This window comes from Serinus canaria, chromosome 2, assembly GCF_022539315.1.
Source record: "Serinus canaria isolate serCan28SL12 chromosome 2, serCan2020, whole genome shotgun sequence".
NCBI classification, from domain to species: domain Eukaryota; kingdom Metazoa; phylum Chordata; class Aves; order Passeriformes; family Fringillidae; genus Serinus; species Serinus canaria.
Genome location: NC_066315.1, coordinates 105,768,246 through 105,788,032, shown reverse-complemented (window position 1 = coordinate 105,788,032; position 19,787 = coordinate 105,768,246). Strand labels below are relative to the sequence as shown.

The following is a 19,787-nucleotide window of genomic DNA, read 5'->3' as shown; positions in this document are numbered from 1 at the left end:
CAGCATGCAGGCATCTACATGAGCAGTATGTGGCACAAGAGGAAAGTGTGAAGGATAACAGTGCCTAGAGGGTCAGTGAGTTCCCCCTGCCCTCGTGTTTCCTAACATGCAGTGACTTGCCCTGGACAGTCCCGGAGGAACATAGGTGTACTTCTGCCTTTCCATCCAATCCTCCATCCTGTCTCACCATGATTGAACTATTAATTAGGTCTTAAACAAAAACTGTTTTTCTGTGGCAGGTTGCTCTCACAGCTGTAAATTCTACCTGTATACTTCTTCCTGCTGCAAATGCCAGCTGTATACTTTGCCTTTACTGTCTCCTCCTTTCTCACTATTTCCATGCTTTTCATGTCAGCTTCCAAAATTAACACTATGATGGTTCATGTTTCTCATTTGAGGGGTTCTGATAATGTTTGAGGAAGTGATAATGGCAGAAGCATTAGTGCTATTAGGGAGAAATTATGAATGGGGGTGCTGGAGACTTCAGGTACTGTTCCATTTCAGCTTCCAGGCTTGGAAGAGCTGTTATTTGTTCTTTAGCATGTGAGGGTACATGACATGCACATACTTGCCACAGTAGACCCTAAGACCAAATTTTGAGCAGGAATGAGGCTGTCTGAAGTGGCACAGGGAGGCTGATGGTTGTGTAGGTGTGTGGCCAGCAGAATTTAAAAGCTGCAGGTAGGCACAGCACTAAAAGCTAGGAAGCTTGGGTGGCTGTACACTCTAGAATTATAGGCTTGAGTGGTGGTTTTTGTCCTTCCCCTGTTTTCTGTGTGAGATGTTGTAGCTGAGGGGTTAGCTGTCATCCATGGCATTGCTTCCTTACTCCTCACATCTCTGGCTTATGAATGTGTGCTGCAGAATTAGCTCAGGGAAGAGTGAAAGCAATGTGAAGAAGGAGAAATTGGTTTAGGGGCATGGTTTGCTTGGTAAAAAAATTACAAAGAAAACACATTGAATGTGAGAGCTGTGCATGTTTTAGACCTAAAAAAAAAAAAAAAAAATTGCAGGGCCTGCAGGCCATTTCATTCCTGTGTTGTGTGTGGAAGGGAAGGCAGATTTTACATGACTTCTTAGCAGATTATTTTGAGCATGAACCCATCCTGGTGATGATTTACCAGGAGGACATCATGATCCTAGGACCTTTGCCTATAGATTTATTCAGAGTAGAAGGCACAAGGACCCTTCTGGACAATCTCAAAGATGAATAAGAGAAAGTCGCTTATAAACTGTTACAAATTGGTGCTGGGTAATGGCTGTAGTGTTGATCAGACAATAAAAGAGGGCCCCCAGTGGTTACCAACTTAACAGCTGCATGTAAGTCAGCCAGCGAACATTTGCTTGTAGCTGCTCTAGTTTTGTTTTTATTGAAGAGCAAGAAGCATAAACACAAGTCTAGACACTGCTTAAAGGGTTCCACTTGTTTAAAGTGTATATTGAAATGTCAGGGCCTTCCGTGGAATGAACAAGTTGTGCCTTGAGCTGGTAACACAAATTGGCCTGGGTCATCCAGAGTGCTGGCTCTGGGGCAGGTGCAAGTGGGACCATCCTGCCTGCTGTACAGGCTGCTCAGCAAGCTGCTCAGTAACCCCACAATACATGGGTAGCCAATACAAAGATAATCCCCAAATATGAGTATATGCTCAGCACGAAGAATGATTATATTTGTTTTTATAGCTGGTTGTCAAGTTAGTTGCTGAGGTAATGGGCTGCACCTCAATTAAAATCTACCTGCCTGCATTGAAACATTTAATATTTGTACAAATATTAAACATTTATATGAATATTAAATGCATTTATTTGGAATTGATTCATGTTTACATTTTCCCACTATCTGAATAAAGATTGCAAATGGAAAGCAATTTACTTATGCAGAAATTCTGCATGCATCAAACTCATTTGACTGTGAGCAGTGGGTAAACCATTCCCATCCATCTTGCGAGGTCTTAACCATGTCCAAGCTCACATCCCAGCCACGTAAGGGCAGCAGTAAGCACCAGTTCTGTGCTGTACAGTGGGTACTTTGTTCTTGCCTTCCTCATGGCGTTGTTGGGCCCATAATGTGAAGGACATGCTGACTTGTTTTACGATGTACCACACCAGGGAATGCAGTGCATAGTTTTCTGTTAGATTTGGAAAAGTGCAGGCTTTATATTAAAGGTTCATTTCTTTTTCATCCTTCAGCTAACTCATTTGCACTGTAATGTACTTTCCTATTCCTCCTCCTGATACTTGCTGCTTTTATACCTATTTTGCAAGCCATATTTTGGTCTAATCCATACAGCAGTTGTCTAAAATTCCATAGCATTGCTTATTTCTTACCCATAACTCTTAATAAAAAATAGGGCTGTGCCAACCTATTATATCCTTAATAGAATATTCTAATGGTTATTAAATCAATTGACTCTGAATCTCACTTTAATAAATGAGTCAGACAGTATTTTCCAATTACTGTCAGCCGCCACCTTTCCAAAGAGCAGATTATTTTGATTGAATTTTTTAAAGCTGCTCAGCACTTTTTTAATTTTTTTTTTTATTTTTACCTTTTTTTTCTGCCTGAGTAAGAGCAAAGAGCAGCAGCTCTGTTCTGCAAAGAAGGAGAGCCCTTTGGACTGTATCTGACACTCCATTACATTTCAGATTTATCCCAAATGAAAACTGAAAATGTGACATTTCACTGGCCCTTTATTTATTAATGATATCATATTTTGCACTTCCATAGCACACTATCAAATTGTTTGCTAAACATGGAGAGCTAGACAGGGGCCACTGCGTAAACAGAGCCTTTTGCATGCTCTTTCCACATCTGGCACCTTTGCAAGATTTGCCACATCCTGGCTCTTTCATGCCAGTGGGAGATGAAAGGCTGGCTGTGCTTTTAAATTGTCTAGGTAGAGCAGAGAACAGGGACAAAGCCTTGTTCCCCCATCCTTCCACAGTGCTGTGTGATCCAGGCAAGTTGTGTGTCAAGAAATAAAATCTTAAACTCTTTCACAAGCAGATGGCAGTGATTCTGGGTCTTCTGAGTATGGTAGATAATCTTGGACTCTTCTCCAGCTCCACTATCTTGGTTGTATTAAAGGTCTTAAGGGATAGTAATTAGGTCAGCCTGTTAAAGTAGAAATTAAAAATTACCACCTCTTGCTTAATGATGGGTAGTCTGAAAAACACAGGCCACAGTCATGCCCAAGGAGATAAGAGTATGTCAGTGTTGGAGTTTGGAATGGAAGCCAGAGCTCCTGACTCTTCTGCCAGTTCTGTACCCTTAGCTGTCTTCCTTAATTTTAAATCATGGCTGGTCTCACATTCTTGAATTCAAGGGCTGGAACCTTGCCCTTTGTTCCAAGGATGTAACAAAGCTGGTGATGTGCACAAAATGGGTGAAAACAGTGGGATTTAGGAAAAATATTATTCTGTAAGTTATATAAATGTAGTCTTATTTTAAATATGGTCTTTAGAACTTGAAAACTAAAAGCATTTCATTTTTAAGAGAAACTTAGGTTCTGCACAAATTGATGTCTCTTGCCTGGGGAAGGTTTTTATTTGCCCCAGGCGAGTGGGTGAGGGGATTTTTCAAACCCTGTTTATAAGCCTTTAGGAAAATCACATTTGCAACATAGAATAATCAAAGTGATTTTGATTTTTGTGACCAGGAAGTCACCTTGGATCTGAGTAATATGGCAAATACAATAAGGGTCACATTTAATGGGGTTCAGTTCTTCTTGAACAAGTACAATTTCTGTGTAATTAAAATTAGTTTTGCTTCAGCATCAGGAGTGTATGCCTTTCTTCCTATTCTTTTCTTCATCAACTAAAGTAATGGAAAGACAAAAAAAAAGCTTTCTCTGTTTTCTGTAGTGTCATATAAAAATGTTTCTTTTTTGGAAGTCTTTCTTCCTTGTAATGTTTGAAGAACTCCCCGTTCTCTGTTCCCATGCTTAAGAATGATTAGCATGGTTCATTTACACTTTGCCAACAGTAACTGTGATTTGAGAATTCACATTGATTATTTTCACCTCGACTTTTGGAAGATCCTGAGACAGAACTCCCGTTGTCCTAATTGCTTTGACTGGGTGTATCAGCACAAAAAGGGTGATGAAGAAACTTCACCTTACAGGCTTCCTGTCTTGTAACTTCCCATTGTGGGGAACTTTCACCATCTCCAGAACTATCTGTTTAATAATGACCATGGCAAAGCTGTGCATATAGGAGAAGTATTTTGTGTCAGTCTGTTCAATCCTCATAACTAATTAGCAAGTTTAGGAAAGAAGAGTCATTATATGAGATTTGTTAAGACCTCCTCCTCTTTTCAGGATGCTGTTCTGCAGCTTTGCCTGCAGCTGTGGGTTGCTGCCTGTTGGAAGTACACAGCTTAGAACCTGCCTTGGAGGATGTGGCTATGTCTCTTAGATCTACAGACTGGAGTGTGCCAGGTTCTTTTTCTTCATGCTCCCCTTTGGTGGTGCTTTCCTGAGCTGTACTTGTCCTCTCTCAGCAGCAGCAAGGGCAGAACACACTGGAAGGGTTTGTCTGTGAAGGTGGAAAATGCCAAATGCCAGGCAACTCTTGATAATCCACTAAAATTTTCCTGGCTGATGAAGTAGTTAGTAGTTAGCATATATGTGATAACTATTTTAAATTTTTTTAATGAAGAGTTACAAAAGGTGTCACCTACAAGATAAGAAAGTGTCACCCACACTTAACCTTCCCCTGGAAGTCTTTTGCAAAGGATTTTATCAGCTATTGTACCTGACTACCAGCATATGTGGCTGGGTGGGATGTGTACCTCAGCAGCCTGTGCTCTGTTGCCACCATATTCCAGTCTCTCCAGAGAGGCCATGGTGTCAAAACAGCTGAGATTGACCTCAGCCTTTGCCTGAGTTTGTGTTGACAGCTGTCCTCAGTGGATCTAGCTATAAATTGGTGCCTGGTCAGGCAGGCTGAGAGTCAAGTTCTTCTGTCACCTGTAGGTAACAGAGACAGGCACTTCAGCAGCAACAGTCTGTGGGCAGGGCACTGCCAGGACCACCAACATTTTTCAGCTGACACTCAGAGCAGGCCTTCCATTTCACACCCTCTAAAAGCTCTGCAGCATGTATGTGATGATGCAGAGCAACGCAGCCCCCCCAGGCAGGTGCAAAGGAGAGCCCTTGATTGCAAAAACCAGGCCTTTCTAAGCAGCTGGCCCATTACCAGTTTACAGAGTTTTAAGGCACAACAAGCCCAAGTCAAGCAACCACTTCACACCATGATGTGTACATGTGGCAGTCACACAGCACATCTCTCACATCTCTTACATCTCTCTACCCCTATTCCAACTGAGTCACTCTCCTATAGTTCCCTACTTAGCCTGAGTAGCAGGCCTGAGCCATGATTTTCCAAGGCTAATAAGGCCCTTATTTTATAAGGCGTTACACATATGCAACAGAGGTAACCACGAACATTGAACACTGCTTTCAGGAAGGATTGGGTAGAAAAGGAAAGGAGGTTTGCAGTTTGCTGTGTCTGCAGGGGAGTGATGTAATTTTGTGTAAACCTTTGTCTTTGTTGGGTTTCATCTGCCCCTTTTCATTGTGCAGAGCTCTGACACCTCATGGAAACCACACAATGGTAATTTTCAGTAGTTCCACCTGCAGAATGGCCACCATGGCCTGGCTTAGCTCACGCTGTCTAATTCCCCTCCTTTGGCTAGAGATGCCACGACTTACACAAAGGCTAAATTTAGCTTTTGGACTGACAAGAAGTGAAAGCTGGGGGCTACCGCTGACATTTTTTTCAATTCTTATAAGTCACTAAGGGTCATTTGGGGCAGGAATGTGCCCCTACTCAGCCACAGGAACACCATGTCGTGTTCTCTTTACACCAGTGGAAAGGATTGTCGTGTGGGATGCAAAACATTGTCTGTGCTCCCAATATCCTTCAAGAATGCTTGTCACCAGGGTCACTCATGGTCGCTGCAGGCAGCGCTGTGTCCGGCGGGGGGTTGGCAGCCTGGCATTTACATGTTCAGCATGGGCAGGGCATTCTCCTGAATTGCTCCTTCCCAACCGAGAAATGGCAGGGAGCTGCCCCAGTCACCAAGCACTCCATTTCTGCTTGTTTTTTTAATAATCAGATACAGTATTTACCTGCAAGATCAATGCTACTCGTGTAGCACACCGGTGACATACAGAAGGACCTTTTCTAAGCGGCGCTGTGGGAATTGAGGCCTCTGCAGCAGGGCTGGAAGCCACTTCTTACCTAGCAACTGTTTCTAAGTAGGCCAGCGGCTGACTGCCCTCATGGCGGAGGGGATGAATCCTGCAGCACCCTCAGGAAGGGAACCTGGTGCCAGGCACCAGCCGGCCTTGGAGGACAATGGGAGGAAGCAGAGGAACAAGCGGCAGGGAGCGGGAAGGGTTTTAAAGCCACAGGACGTGGACAGGAAAGCTGCGTCAGGAGGCGCATGGGGACTTCTCCGGGCTGTTCAGAGGAGAAATGCAAATAAAGAGGGAAAAAAATCCAGGATTGTTAGAGAGAGAGAGGTCTGAAATCCTGCAGTTTGCAAAAGGTTTCCTGTATGCCCGCAGGACTGGGAATGTGAAGTAGAAGTGATGTGAGGGTATAAACTACCCACCCTCCTCAGGCCGGTTACAAGAAACTCCACCTCAGCCAGAGTGCCAAAAACAGCATTCCCAGCTCTTACCCGTGGTAGACAGGATGATGTGTGATCAGCATTAAATTCCTCACGTGCTGTTTTGCAAATGTACTCGGTCGTGACTGGGTGGCTTTGCTAAGAAATGATGTTTCAGGTCATAGTCATCATTTCCTATGGAAGGCTAATGCTCTGCATTCCTGCGTAGTGCTAATTATTAGTGGAAAATCTGTGCTTTTAATGCCCAGTCAAGCTTCGGGTATTCTGAAACATTCTGGGTAAGAGAACACTTCAGCAATCCAGTTTCCTGAGCTTAGGAAAACAAAAAGTTGCTCCAGTTCGCAGATTGTGTTGGACTTTCTCTTTGTAAGGGCTGTGTTGAATTTCAGTTTTCCTTTGATTTCTCCTGCAGATGAAGGACTGAACCATGAATGCAAACTCTGCAATCAGACATTCGACTCTCCTGCCAAACTTCAGTGCCACCTGATAGAGCACAGCTTTGAAGGCATGGGGGGCACCTTCAAATGTCCAGTGTGCTTTACAGGTAAGAGCCCATCACTGCTTGTCCCAGCCGTGCCCTTAGCTTGACCTTGCAGAACTCCCTGAAAAAATGTGTTGTGTGCTGGCTTTAGGTCAGCTTTAGGAGGGAACATTACATTTTGCTCATTAATAATATTGATTAGAAATCGTTTAGGAAGCTGAGCTCCTTGGAAGGTCGGTCATCCATCTGTAAGAAGTGCATTTCAAGCTCTTCTATCGGAAGTTTAAGTTTTTTATAATTACAGAAGTGATAGTCTGTTACCTTCCACAGTATCACTTCCATGTTTCAAACCTGCCAAGGTTAAAACTGTCCATAAATTTGTGCTTTAAAGCTACAGATGCTTCATCTAAACCAATAAAACTCAGAGCAGAATTTGGCCCCAGTTCCCAGGCATAGCCTGTGCAGCAGCATTCTCCTCTGATGGGGTAAGAAAGCCCACATGCGTGTGTTTGTTGGCCTGTGGTGAGAAGAAACACCCTTGTAATGTGCTTTAGAAAGCAAACCATGCTGTCTTGCCACAAGTCAAGTTCTCCTCTCCCCTGACACAAGTCCAAGTGTGGAATAATCCTCCCCGAGTCAGTGCTGTTATTCAGTAGTAAAACCCAAGTGAGAAAATAACTTGACCCAGTAGGGCTAAGCACTGCAGTGTTTGGGCCATAATGAAGAACAGAAAAATGCTATTGTTGGAAATGAAAACACATTAAAAGGATGCCTACTGAGTTGTTGTGAGTTTTTTTGAGGACTTCCTAATAGAACATTTCATAAAATGATAACCTAAAACATGAGTGTTACTGTGTAGCTTGCATTCCCAATTTTGCTTTAAAAGATGAAAATCAAAGATAATCACAAACATGACAAAACACACTTTGGGTATTCACACATCAATGGCATGCTAATTCTGGAAGCCATTCAAGGTTTCTGTTTTCCATTAATGGAAGTGAAGGATTTTCATTGATAAGCAAATAGACCCTTTAATACCTTCATTTTACTCCTCTTTGTTTGGCAGCTCCACGCCCAGTGAAACCTAAGCAAGTGCTACCAAGGAAAATTAAATCTGAATTTTTCATCTTTTTGATACAGTGGCTGGTGATGATTATTACCTCTCTCTGTTCAGGTTTCACACATTTCTGTGGGTTATAAAATTTAAAAAATACGTAATTCCTCTTCACTACACAGCTTGTCTGAGCATGGGTAGTACCACCAGAAACAGTTTGTCTGTAAAGTGTCTGTCTTCAATAATTCTTCAGATAGGCATTCCTTCAAGTTTTTAGTTTTACTACTGATTCTACCATTTTTTTCCTTTGTTTTTACTTACACATTATGCTGTGATCTTTTTTTAGTGTGATGTCATGAATCTTCCGTTTCCTAGCTTAGCATGTTGTAAATGCAACATAAAAACTTGCATATGTAAAGAGTACCCACTGAGGGCTCTCCATGTGACCAAGATCCCTGATAAAACTAATCCTTCCATTTCTGAGCCAGTAGCCTTGTGAAATGTGTTAGAGTATGGAGATAAGTAGATGCCAATCTGTGCGAAATTCTTCTTGCTTTTTGCTGATGGGGTAAATAGACAGTGAGCGTTAATCACAAACAATGATGCTTTATTAGCAATGTGCCATTAAATTACTTCAGCACATCTTGCTAGAATATTAACAAGAAGTTAAAAATCACCAATATAAGTTTTATATGGAAAATGGAATCTGATCTTTTTTTTTCCAGGGTAATGAGAAATGTGATTAAAATGTATGACTCAGAAGAACAATATTCTGATGTTTTTTGTTGCCTTGCAATTAGAATAATTTTAATGATTAGGAGTGGAGTCAAAGTCAAATGCCAGCATCTTTAATAAATCCTTTCCCTGCCTATACAGATTAATATTGTAGATGCAAACTTTTTTAGGTCACAGTGCACCAGGCATCCATCAGAAGTCAGTGCTGCCAACCCAAACACTGCCTCTGGCATATACAATTTAATTATTAATAGTATGTCTCCTAGGTAAACTGTTACACAGTCTTAGGGCCTTGTTTTGTAGTCATTAAAATTGAACATGTTTATATTATTGAAACCCTTGCATTCAGTGTGTAGGCAGAGTTGATCTTAAAGTATCCAAAGAGAATTTACCTGCAGTTCTGTTTCACATTTATAGACATTGCCCCAGTATAGCTGTGGGATATAATTTTTAACATTAACACATTTAAATACAGAGCTGTTTGTTAGCTTTAACTTTAGAGACACAGGGTAAACAGGACTTTGGCATCTGTGCTTTTCAAACCTGTTGGTTGCCAGGAAATAAGTTTTGTGCGTGTTCAATCAAAGTGCAGTAAGCATGAAGAAATAATTCTAAACAGGAAATGGCATTTTCAGATACTCTATGGATAAAATCTTCATTGGTTGTCCTGACAGGGTCTCTTTTTTTTTTTTTTTTTCCTGGTCAGTTGTTGGTTTTTTTTCCTTACACCACGACTCTGTTTCAATTCATTTGTTTTAGAAGAAGCCTCACTCTTTGTAGATAAATGACATTCATTGGTATGCATTATAGCAACAGTGTAAGGTGAAATCTGAATGCACTTGCCTAATTTTACATCCTGGAATTGCTCAATGCTATTGAGAGATGGTTTTTAAAAAGCTCTTCACTTACAATATGAAATAATGAAAAGCTTGTTCTTTGTCTAATATTTCAGTGTTTGTCCAAGCAAACAAGTTGCAGCAGCATATTTTCTCAGCCCATGGACAAGAGGACAAGATCTATGACTGCACACAGTGTCCACAGAAGTTCTTCTTCCAAACAGAGCTGCAGGTACTACACCTGTTACCTGGGGGTTATAAAAGCATTATGTATTTGATAGCTGAGTTCAAAGTTGTACTTGCCATGACCTCCTCTGATTCTTGTTTATCATCAGGATGGGAATTAGAGAAGGTCAAGAGAAATTGCAGGTGATTCAACCCATGCTGCTTCAAAAAGATGCTGGCAGAAAGCCACCTGGTACAGAGCTGAATTTCAGGATTCTTGTACTGTAGGTTCTTGCAGCTTCTACTCTCTAGGAGAGAGAAATGGGCATCCTGTTTTTCTGCTTGATAGCCATAAAATGTTTAGTAAACCAGTGTAATGGAAAATAAATGTATTCTTTTATCTTTAAATGTGAAAAGCACTGAACTAAGAGTGTAGTGATGGCAGAGAGGGGAGGTAGACAGAACTTCTCTTTTGATTTGGTGGGGAATAAAAATAGGGTCAAATGAATGTCTTTTTGTGCGCTGTTGTCAGATTTTTAATGATACTGTTTATTAATGGTAAACAAAAGGAGAGAGAAAGAGAGAGAGAAGGAGAGGAGAGAGAGAGAGAGGAAAGAAAGAAAAGAAAGAAAAGAAAAGGAAAGAAAAGAAAGAAAGAAAGAAAGAAGAAGAAGAAAGAAAAAGAAAGAAAGAAAGATAAGAAAGAAAGAAAGAAAGAAAGAAGAAAGAAAGAAGAAAGAAAGAAAGAAAGAAAGGAAAGCAAAAGAAAGAAAGAAGAACAGAAAGAAAAGAAAGAAGAAAGAAAGAAAGAAAGAAAGAAAGAAAGAAAGAAAGAAAGAAAGAAAGGAAAAAGAAAAGAAAGAGGAAGGAAGAAGGAAGAGAAGGAAGGAAGGAAGGAAGGAAGGAGGAAGAGGAAGGAAGGAAGGAAGGAAGGAAGGAAGGCGACAGGAAGGAAGGACAGGAAGGAAGGAGGAGGAAGGAACAGGAAGGAGGAAGGAAGGAAGGAAGGAAGGAAGGAAGGAAGGAAGGAAGGAAGGACGGAAGGAAGGAAGGAAGGAAGGAAGGAAGGAAGGAAGGAGGAAGGACGGAAGGAAAAGGAAGGAAGGAAGGCAGGAAGGAAGGAAGGAAGGAAGGAAGGAAGGAAGGAAGGAAGGAAGGAAGGAAGGAGGTGCAGGTATGCAAAAGACAGTTACGAAAAAAAAGAAACAGGAACGCAAGGTAAAAATTACTTTTAACAGTAGAATTAGGACTGGATTTTTAAAAGCAGAATAGATAACTGAATTATGAAGATGTACAGCACACAGAGAGTAATTGTGATTTGTACAGTCACCTCCTAACAAGTCTATCCCATCTAAAATACACTTTCATTTCAAAATACATGGGCTCCCAAGCAACTGCCTTCTTTTTTTTTTTTTTTGTAATAAACAAAGACATGTTTTTCCACTCAAAATTTATTCCTGCCCAAGACTAAGAAAAAGTTTTGCTCTTTCCATCTAAGCATCATTCACTGAAACTTCAATATAATTGAAGCACCTGATTTTCTAGTGAAGGACACAAAAGGGTGTCACTGCAGAGAGAAACTCTGATCTCCATGGGCTAGATGACTGTGTGTTGCATGCTGCAGAAGGCTCCTACTACACCCCATATTGGCATCCTTAGTGACAGCCTCCCTCTGTCTTATCTACACTTGCAATAAGGAAGAGGTATTTACTTATAAAATTAATTCATTAGGTTTGTTATAATTTTAATTAATTTAGATAGCCCTACCTCAGTGGAGAATGCATTATATTTTTAAAAAATGCAGTGCCATCATGCCTTTTGCATTTATTTGTTGGGATCACTGTCTTTCTGCTCTTACCTCCAATTCCCTACCCAGACTGCTGAAAGGGCAGCAAAGCACTCAGGCACAGCAGTAGGTACTGAATTTTGGGGTCTGCTTTTACTGAAAATACATTGATTTCCAGCCCACTCTCACTTAAAACCTATTCTAGGAGGCAATGCTTTGTTTAGGCTATCTACCACCCAAAGCAGTGGAATCTTTGGCAACTGTCCTCTAGATTATGCTTCTCTATCCTTTCACATTGCCTTGGTTTTTGTTGGGGCTTGCAGAGTAGCTGTATGTTTATTCTATCAAGAGCAGTTTCTTACTTTTTAAATTAAATGTGCATCTAATGTTCTTCTCCCAGGCACAGGACATGCTGATCATGTCAGATTAGAAGGTAGGGTCAGCACTCTGTTGTTTTCGGGAAGGCAGGGTGGTAACATGAACAAATAGAGCAGGGCAGAATGCAGTAGCATAGAAGTCCTAGCCACACGTATGGTTCAGCTGATAATTAAATTCAAGCAACCAGAATTAATTCAAGCAACCAGAAAATATATGCATTATAATGGTGCTTAATTTGGTGTTTGGCTGAGTGTGATTCTTCACTTAGCATTTTCTGGCTCCTGTTCAGAAAGAGTAGCCTATAGGAACATAAGAATCCCCTCACTATGTTCATCTCACCTTCTCAATACAAAAATCAAGTAAGACTCCCTTTAGGAGTTTCCATTATTTCACTCCAGGCGCTTGCTAGGAATGCAACACAATCCCACAGGACCTTCATTCCGGTGAGAACAGAGAACAAATGACCAGTCCTGAAAATCAAGCCTTCAATGTATTGCTCAACCTTCAAGCTGAAACAATGAAATTTTACAGGAATTTGCTCTTTGTTTTAAGATACTTTTGACACTTTCTTTGTGCTCTGTACACTGCTTTTAAATGCCTTTGTGCTCTATAGCTATAGAACCAGCTTTAAACTTTTTTGGATACTACCTGCATATGGAGGAAGCAAATGGAAACCTTCTGTAACAGTTAGAAGTTTATGCTTTCAGAGTATTTCAAGTTGTGAATTTTTGTACTACATGTTTAAAAGGCTGTATGGTGTATTTATACTTCTGAAATGGAGTTGAAAAAGTCCTAAAGTGTCACTAAAAGTGTTTATTCTTTAGAATAGAAAGCTTTTAATAAGACATGCTTAACACAATAAGGGCTTTTATGAAATAGGCTTCCACAAATTAGAAAGCTGAAAGGTAGATGCATTTATAGGGTGCCTAGATTTCCCCCAAAAGATTAAAATCATCTAATTGAACACCTGGACCATTTAGTTCTCTTTAGAGGATGGATATAACTAAAACAGTGTTCTCTATTCAATATCCATAAGACTGAGTTTTTAATTGATAAGGAAGTAAAGAAACCTATCACTAGTTTATCATTGAATTTTTATTAAATTATGGGGAAGGAATTTGTACCTATTAAGATTTCTTCTTCCCGCCTGCATGCTCTTTCCAGTGCCTGCTTAGGAAAGCCTTTTTACCTTAGTCTTATTGGACATAGGCTTAGTTGTTTGCTCTGGTGTTTGTGCTTCTCTTGTCTCTGATAAGGAGTAACCATTTCTTTCCTATTTACAATGCTAGTATTAATTCCACAGAATCAAAATTATTTGGGTTGGAAGGGATATTAAAGATCATCTGGTTCCCACCCCCTGCCATGGGCAGGGACAGCTTCCACAAGACTAGGTTGCTCAAAGCCCCATCCAACCCGGCTAGGGACACAACATATTGTGGTGTTTGTGGGGAGGAATGAGGTACCCTTGTGGGGTGTTAACCAAAGTGAATGAATGAATGAATTCACTTTAGTTTTATGCAGATGTTGCTGGATCAGGGAGACACTGATATCCAATAGAACTGATGAATAATTGTACATTTTTTTCACTGTTTTATCAGTGATGATAGTTAGTTTTCAATATGATGCTAGCCAAAATTACATGATCTCAGCACCATTTTGCCCAGAACAAAAATGATATCTCTTTTTGGTGAAATAGGACAATTCCTTAACTTCTCGTTACTAATAATTAGTTGCCCCTGGGGTAGTTAAGTGTCCCCACTTTAGAAACATGAAAACTAGGGCAAGAAATAATTGGATCAGCAGTTGCTTCTCATCCTGTTCAAAAGGGACCTGGCCTCAGTGATTCACGCCCTTGCTGCTTCCCATCTGGACTCCATCAGCACAGAATACCTGGGCATGGAGCCATCAGCCTGTAGGACGTTCCAGCTAATACAGAGAGCTGCAGCACTGGCCCTCAGTAGCAAAGGAGACCAGGAGCGTATTCAGTCTGCTCTCTTGTTGTCTATACTGCCTTCCTACATGTTTGTCCAGTTGCGTTCTAAGACTCAGTCCTTAATTTTCTTGGTGGACTGGGTCAAGCACATGTCAGACATGACCTGAGAAGTTCTTCCCATTTGGAAACAACGTGGTAGCTGACAAAGTTCTGCTTTGTGAGCGTTTCTGTCAAAGAGCTGGAGATTTTTCCTCATAAACTAGAACCTCCTCCCAGACTGGCCTGTGAGAGCACGGAACAGACTTCCACAGCAGTTAAGTATTATGACAGCCTCAACTTAGGCTTCTAAGAGCAGGATGCACCTACATGTGCCAAAGGCTCCCTCCTTGCATACAAACATATACCTGTATGTAGATTTCTAAACTGTCCCCAAAATCCCAACCCACAGCAACAGAGCTCTACCAGAACAAAATACACAGCTCCTTCCCCAGGGAAAGGATGAAAGAAAGAATGAAGCACTCATAGCAGATGTTACTCATGTCGCTTCAAACAGCAGGAGAACATTCTTAGCTCCCAGTACAAGCTGCTGAAACAAAGCAGGACAGAGGCAGTGTAGAAGAAACTGTGGAAGTTTTATGTAGCTTAATGTGAGCCTTCTCTGGATTTCCAGTTTTGCCATTTTTTGTTCCAAGATTCGCACTGTTGAAACTAATCTTCTAGTTTCTTCCTCACTTCTTTAAGGGTTAAACTTTCCAAAGATCTCAGCATTGGAAAATGCTCCCAAAAACTCAACATTTTAAAACAGCCTTTAAAATACCCTTGACCTGAGCTGGAACAGAACTAAGCAAGCTCTAGGCTATTTCAAGAACTAAAGGCTTGACTGAGACCTTTAGTGGAGACAGTGGCAGAGCTGGGATTCAAACACTATGTTCTCTCATTTGGGGGTCAGCTAGAGAAAACTGCTAATTAACCTGGGCTGGAGTTGTCTCCTTGTGGCAGAGGCCTTCTGGGGCCAGCTGGGAAAGAGGCTGGTATAGGAATAGCATCAGCCATAGCAGCAGTGGCACAGCTACCTCCATCTAGGACTGTTTTGCAAAGGCCCCCACAGTAGCTGAGTCTGAGTACCATGTAGGTCCCAACAGCAGGGGAGACCGTGAATAATTTATGCTCTTTACACAAAAACAGGCACAAAACTTTTAAACCTTCAGGATGTTTTCTTCACACAGAAAAGGCCTCAAAACATTTTTTTTTAAGAGAAATTAGAGATTAGTTTTGGCATTTCTAGGTCCCCAAGCTCTTAGGGTGAGTAGTGGAACATAGATGCTGGCTTTCTAGGCCCCAAAGGCCAAGAGCCAGCAGGGAATAACTTTGTCAGCTCTTCTTAAAAAGAAGCCTACCTGGAATCCAATTAACAGTCAAAGCTTTAGGCCAGCATTTTCAAACTCAGTGGCCTATTTCTGAGAGGGTGCTGAGCACCTCCAGCTGCAGATAAGGCCAGGGCAAGATGTTGGTGCTGAGTACATCAGGAAATCAGGTCAAAAATGCCTGAAGTTAGGAACCTGGATAAAAGCATAGGTGCTGAGCAGCCACAGCCTCGTTTAAAGTTTCAACAAAACACTTTTGATGCCTAAATACAGGCATCACATTCATTAATGTTGGCCCTAGTCCTTAGCAAGCAGTCAGGTTGCTGCTCTCAGAGCAGCAGTCAGAAGAGCTGGATTCATTTGTAAGGTCACGTAGTAACTTGCTCCACATAACCATGCATGCTCTCCATCTTGCTAATGAGGATGATGGTAATAATATGTGTTCCAAAGATACTAGGTTTGTAATTAATGTTTGTGTTTTGGGGGAGTAGGCTGAGCTGCATGCATTGCAAGTTTGCTTTTTTTCCTGAGCCCTTACTGTGCATCCTGTTTCAGGTAGATATGTGTGCATCAGTATGTGCACATCTATCCATGTCTTTCAAAATTTAAAAAATTCAGACTTGTGTTCCTGAGATTTGAGACCTTTCCCCCTAGAAGGGAGAATTATTTTCTTTGCAAATTTTCTCAAAAAGGCAATCAAGAGAAGCACAGTGGAGGCACTCATGCATTAGCTCTTTAAGGACATACCTTCTAAGTGTTTCCCCTGCAAGTCTTTTGCTTCAATGTCAAACAAAGTTTAAATACAAAAAGAAATTCTTTGAATTCCCTTCCAGTGCCCCTTCCCTCCTGGGGACTGAGGGGTGTTATGGCCACATTAGGTTTTCATGCAGTAATTCTTCTCTAAATAAGAAATTTCCAGGTTTGGAGCTTGTGAGTTCACCCGCCTTTGATTGGCCTATTCAAATGTAAACATTCCCTGTGGGTATTTCATTAGTTCATGAATATTTATAGCACATTGCAAAGCCCACCAAGCCCAAAGAGCCAGAATTTTTCAGGGACCATTTTGATTTCACTAAATAGTGCTTGTCAAAGATGAGCTTAATATTAATGTGTCTTATTTGTCTCCACATACTTCGTATATGAGTAACTCTGCATACCATAGTCATCCTGTGACATTTTCTATAGTCTTTCCTGTAAATAAGGAGGAAACAATGTGTTCACAACATCCCTTATACATTCCCTGTGAGAACATTCCTTAAATTTCTGGAGCAATTGAATCACAATTATGGGTTTGTTTTTTCAGATGCTTGAGTAATATTATTGATGAAAATACAGAATTAATTGGCAAAGTACAGCACTTAAGTGATGGATATTTCATTTAAGTACACATTTTAATCTTGAAAAGAAATTCAGACTTAAGGAACAATAAAATGGTAAAGAACTGAAAACGAAATATATTGTCCTGGATGACACTCATAAAATACCTATTCAAAAATAAGCTAAAATTTATATTCCTTCTCTATCTAGGGGATAGAGCCATACCCAAAAGCATGTGTGCTTGAATGTATGTCCCTGTTTTGCCTACTTCTTCCTGTTTATATGCTTGTATGGCAGGATTCTTTCTGTAAAATATTAGTACCTATTAAAAAAAATAACCCATACATCTGTTTTTCAAATTGACTCATATGGTCTGTATTAAATAGATTCTGCAGAATCAGGTAATATAGTACAGTTTGTAATCCTTATGACTGCAAATCCTTATGACATGTAAAAATGTTAAATGAAATTCATGGTTTCCAGTGTGAAGGCAGCAAATGTTGTCTCTGAAATGTATCAGTGATGTTACATGTCACCATTAAAATCATAATTTCTGAGGTTTTTTTAGCAAATAGAACAGTGAGGTGTGCAAGATTTCAGCCTAAAGAACCAAATCAAAAGTTGCTGCAGAAAGAAAAAGGCACAGAATTGCAGAAGAAGAAGGGAACAAAAAGCAGAGGAGTAGTAGAGAAGCAGAAAGGAGATTATGGGACAAAGAAAGAAACAAGATAGAAATAATAGTGCTTGGGAAAGCAAACATTTTTCCTTCTGAGTGATGCTGGTAATAATGATAAGGCACTAGTAAAAATAAATCATGGTAATAATAAGGGGAAGTTCAGTTATTACATAAAGGCCAGTTTCTACCCTCAGTCCTTACAGAAACCTCAGCAAACATCAGAGAGTCCTGTCATAGACTGAGGGCAGGGAAAGCAGTAAATGTATTCCCTGACCCACAGATAATCATTAGAAATGGAATTCTGCCCTTTGCAGAAAATGAGGTTTTATCATCTGTGCCCTGAATGTTTCAGCTTACACCTTGCCATTAGTCAGATCAGTTGGCACATACACCTGGAGAAGAAATAAGCACTCTGTTTGCATGTGAATAATTTCCCTGGTAGATCAGTTCAGTTCTGTTAATTGTCCATCCATTAATTTCTTGCTAATGTAGTTGATATCGATGACTGATTTTCTGTGCTAAACAGGAAGCACCACTTCTTCATTCTAGGACACATTCCTTCCTACAACTGCCCTGCTGTTAGCTACCAGTAGCTGCCATTATATTATCTTTCATCTGGCCCAGAGCTGACAACAGATGGCCATCTCCGGGACTGCCATCAGTGTGACTTTATGAAGCATCCAGCTATGGTGTATTGAGGAGCTTCATGGCCAGTTCTGCAAATCTGATTTCCCTTCCCCCTACCCTGCTGCTGCCCCCCCTCACTCCATCTCCATGAATAAGCTCCTTATTCCTGGCTCCACTCTCCACTGGTCCTGTCATTTCCCTACGAGTGGTGGCACACGGTTATCACTGGATGTTTGCAGCTCGAGGTCTGCCCCCACTTCCCTCTGCAGCGCTGGCACAAGGTTGTTGTTGCTCCCAGCATCCCCATTCCTCCATGTTTTTGGAGTACCAAAGCATAGGCACAGGGGTTTAGTAGAAGCAAAACTGCTACCTCTTAAGGTCTGTAGTTCAAACCCTACCTTCTTCCACTGCAGAGCACGTCCTCAAGCTTCAGGGGTTTTATATTTTTTAAAGTTCTTCAAGACATGCTGCCAAACCAGCATAGAGTATATTAAGTGTGAAAGAAGGTAGAATATCGATCAGAGGCCTAAAGTGGAGAAAAGTGTAAAATTCACTAGCATCCTGATTCCATTGACATGTTAGATCACTTGGAAAAGCTCTTTCAACTGTGTGGCTGCTGTGCATTTTGGAGAAAGATACATTGTTTGCTCTTGACAGAGTTTTCTAAAGCAAGGTACCTCCAGAGCCAACCCATATTTTACAAGAAATTCACATTTGAGTCCTTTATTGTGATATTTGCAGCAAGTCTTCAGCTAGTGAGAGTCTCTGCCCTCAAGCTATAAAGGAGTAAGGCTCCATTGTTGGAGAGAGAGCAGCTGCCTGTGAAAGGCTGAGAGGTGGTAGGCAAGATGAATACTGCTTAAAAGCAATTCTTTGCCTTGCTGTCATTTAGAACAGGAACACTGAGGATTTAAACAAAAGTGAAAAGCATGGTAAACGAATCCTTTAGAACTGGTCAAATTTCCAGCTGCCAAAAATAACAAGTTTTCTCCATTGATAGGTTCATTGAGTAGGAGGAAAGTTGGGAGGGGATGAATTCCCCTAGGGAGGAGGTGCAGATAGTTTGGGAAAACAAGGTGTGGTCAGTGATTCATAAAGAGACACTCTAGTAAACAGCAAACTTGGCTCAAAAGCAGTGCTTTTTCTTCTTTTTTTTTTCCCCGCCTTTTGCTTTGACTTTTTTTTTTCTCTTTACTTTGTTTTTGCCTTTTAATTTTTTTTGGTGTAGGGGACAGGGTAAGAGCATCATTGGGCCACTCCATTCTAAACATGTGTGAAAAAGACTCTGGTGCAGAGTGGCTACACAGCTGGAAGTGTATGTTGCAAAAAATGTGTAGAAGAAACAGCTTTTAGGTTTAGCATTTCTACCTGTTATTGGAGTTGGTTTTGCCGTGCTTTGATCAATCCAAGGTGTAAACATTTTGGATAGGAAAAGAGTGTAATTTTGCATGCTCTTGTGATTTTTTGTTTTTTAAGTTGAGCTTCTCTTCTGTTCAAAGCCGAAATTGGGTGTCCTCCACCCTGTTAACAAAGGAAGAAAGAAAGAGATGATTCAGTTCTCATGAACCAATACTGCTGAGTTGCACACATTTCTAGGAGCAGCTTTGGTTGTTTTTCTGTGTTGTTATAGTCCGTTTTTGCTGGAGAATCGCTAGGCACAGTCACGGATCATGGGTGTGTAAGTTTGCTCGGGGATACGCTGTGTCAGTGAAAACTGTGCCTCCCCCCACACTTCCTGTGTGTAGATGTGTGCTGTGTAAGATAAAGAACCTGTGATATTGTTAAATATTAGTGGTGC

The 19,787-nt window shown here is 40.9% G+C and overlaps 1 protein-coding gene across 19 annotated transcripts in view; it reads left to right on the top strand.

Annotated features, from left to right (window-relative positions):
• ZNF521 (zinc finger protein 521) overlaps positions 1 to 19,787 on the top strand; it is a 231,046-nt gene that overhangs the window by 194,449 nt on the left and 16,810 nt on the right. For all 19 annotated transcript variants that reach the window (XM_050971083.1, XM_050971099.1, XM_050971098.1 and 16 more), the window contains 2 exons: positions 7,050 to 7,181; positions 9,860 to 9,975. In XM_050971083.1, coding sequence (XP_050827040.1) covers positions 7,050 to 7,181; positions 9,860 to 9,975 — 248 coding nt within the window. The remainder of the gene's footprint in view (positions 1 to 7,049; positions 7,182 to 9,859; positions 9,976 to 19,787) is intronic.